This window comes from Apis dorsata, unplaced genomic scaffold (assembly GCF_000469605.1).
Source record: "Apis dorsata unplaced genomic scaffold, Apis dorsata 1.3 scaffold_108, whole genome shotgun sequence".
NCBI lineage: Eukaryota > Metazoa > Arthropoda > Insecta > Hymenoptera > Apidae > Apis > Apis dorsata.
This window is the reverse complement of record NW_006263404.1, coordinates 80,218-81,704: the sequence shown is the minus strand read 5'-3', so window position 1 is coordinate 81,704 and position 1,487 is coordinate 80,218. Positions and strand designations below refer to the sequence as shown.

General features: G+C 29.1%; 1 protein-coding gene across 8 annotated transcripts in view; it reads left to right on the top strand.

The window, feature by feature from the left end:
- LOC102672974 (syntaxin-binding protein 5) overlaps positions 1-1,487 on the top strand; it is a 32,016-nt gene that overhangs the window by 8,984 nt on the left and 21,545 nt on the right. For all 8 annotated transcript variants that reach the window (XM_031508859.1, XM_031508860.1, XM_031508858.1 and 5 more), the window contains 2 exons: positions 161-414; positions 508-697. In XM_031508859.1, coding sequence (XP_031364719.1) covers positions 161-414; positions 508-697 — 444 coding nt within the window. The remainder of the gene's footprint in view (positions 1-160; positions 415-507; positions 698-1,487) is intronic.

Genomic DNA, 1,487 nt, shown 5'->3' with positions numbered 1-1,487 from the left:
ATAATGTTAATATTACAAATAATATTACAATGATGATAATAATTATAAATATTTTTCATAATTCAAATATCGTATATAAAACGTTGCATAATAATGTTAATATTTAAATAATATTACAATGATTTTAATAATATATAAATTGCAATGATAATTTGTTTAGACTTTGGAGATATCACTGACAGCTGATCCGGTTAAGGAAGTGGAAAGTTCATCCGATCACGATTCCCCGGCTGGCAATACTTCGGGAAGTAGCGAGTCGAAAAATAACGAATCGAACCAATCGCTCAAAATTAAGACTGGTTTACAGAAGAGAGCCGCCGGTTTTCAAGCGACCTTAGTTTGCTTAACAGTTACTACTAGCGGGGAGCAAGCTGAAAATATAACAGCTCTCAGTTTGAATTCTTCGTACGGTTTGTAAGTATTTAAAGATATAATCATTCGCATATAATATTTATCGATTTGAAAAGTATTTTCAAAGGAAATTTCTGTTTGTTATTTTTTACTTAGAATGGCTTACGGGAACGAGTCTGGTATAGTAATAATAGACATTGTCCAGAAGATATCTTTGATCGTGTTGAACACCAGCGACATCGGCGGTAATGTGGATCTGTGTCAACGAGTGCTACGCAGTCCGAAACGTCAGGATGAATTGAAACGGGAGAACGAAGACAAAGCGAGGAGTCCTAGTACAGATCAGGTAAAATGTACTTCTTTCTTAGACAAAATTGTTTTAAATATTTTAATCGTCCCCCTTTCACATTCTCCTTAACCTTATCCGGCGAAAACATTTTGAAAATTTATAATTATTATGCATTTCGCTTTTTCTCTAGATACCAAAAATTATTATAACAATCTCTATTATTTGCATGATTGTAAAGAAAATTACTAATGATTTGAATGTTCGATTTATCATTTATAAAATTTTTGTAATTACAAATTTTCTTTCTTTTGTAAATATTGAAAACTTCAGTTCTCAAAATACTCTATCGTAACACTTCAGCTTTGATACGAGGTACTGTTAAAAGTAGAACTTATACGAATAGTTTTAGATAATACGATACAACGTTTCCAAGAACAGTTTTATAATTGACGTTGTTTGAAAATTCGATAATCGATGGTGTTTTCATTGAGTTTCTCTAGGACCGATTCCTAGAAAATGAAGACGATATAATATCAAAAAAAGAATAATATTCTTTGATTATTTATCTAATATCAAAAGTTAATCTATTTATTTATAATAATATCGTTTTACATAATTTATAAGATGGAATTGAATAATAAATAAAACGACTTTTGGTAAAAATGATAATTAACAATAACACCAAACACCTAACATATATTTGATAAGCCGAATAATTAACTAATTCAATCGAATAAAAATAACGTAGACGGTATCGGAAATGATTAAATCCCTATTAATATACATCAACGTTTAAAACATATAATTGTAAAATCCATCATTTATATAAACTTAAAAATATCGACTA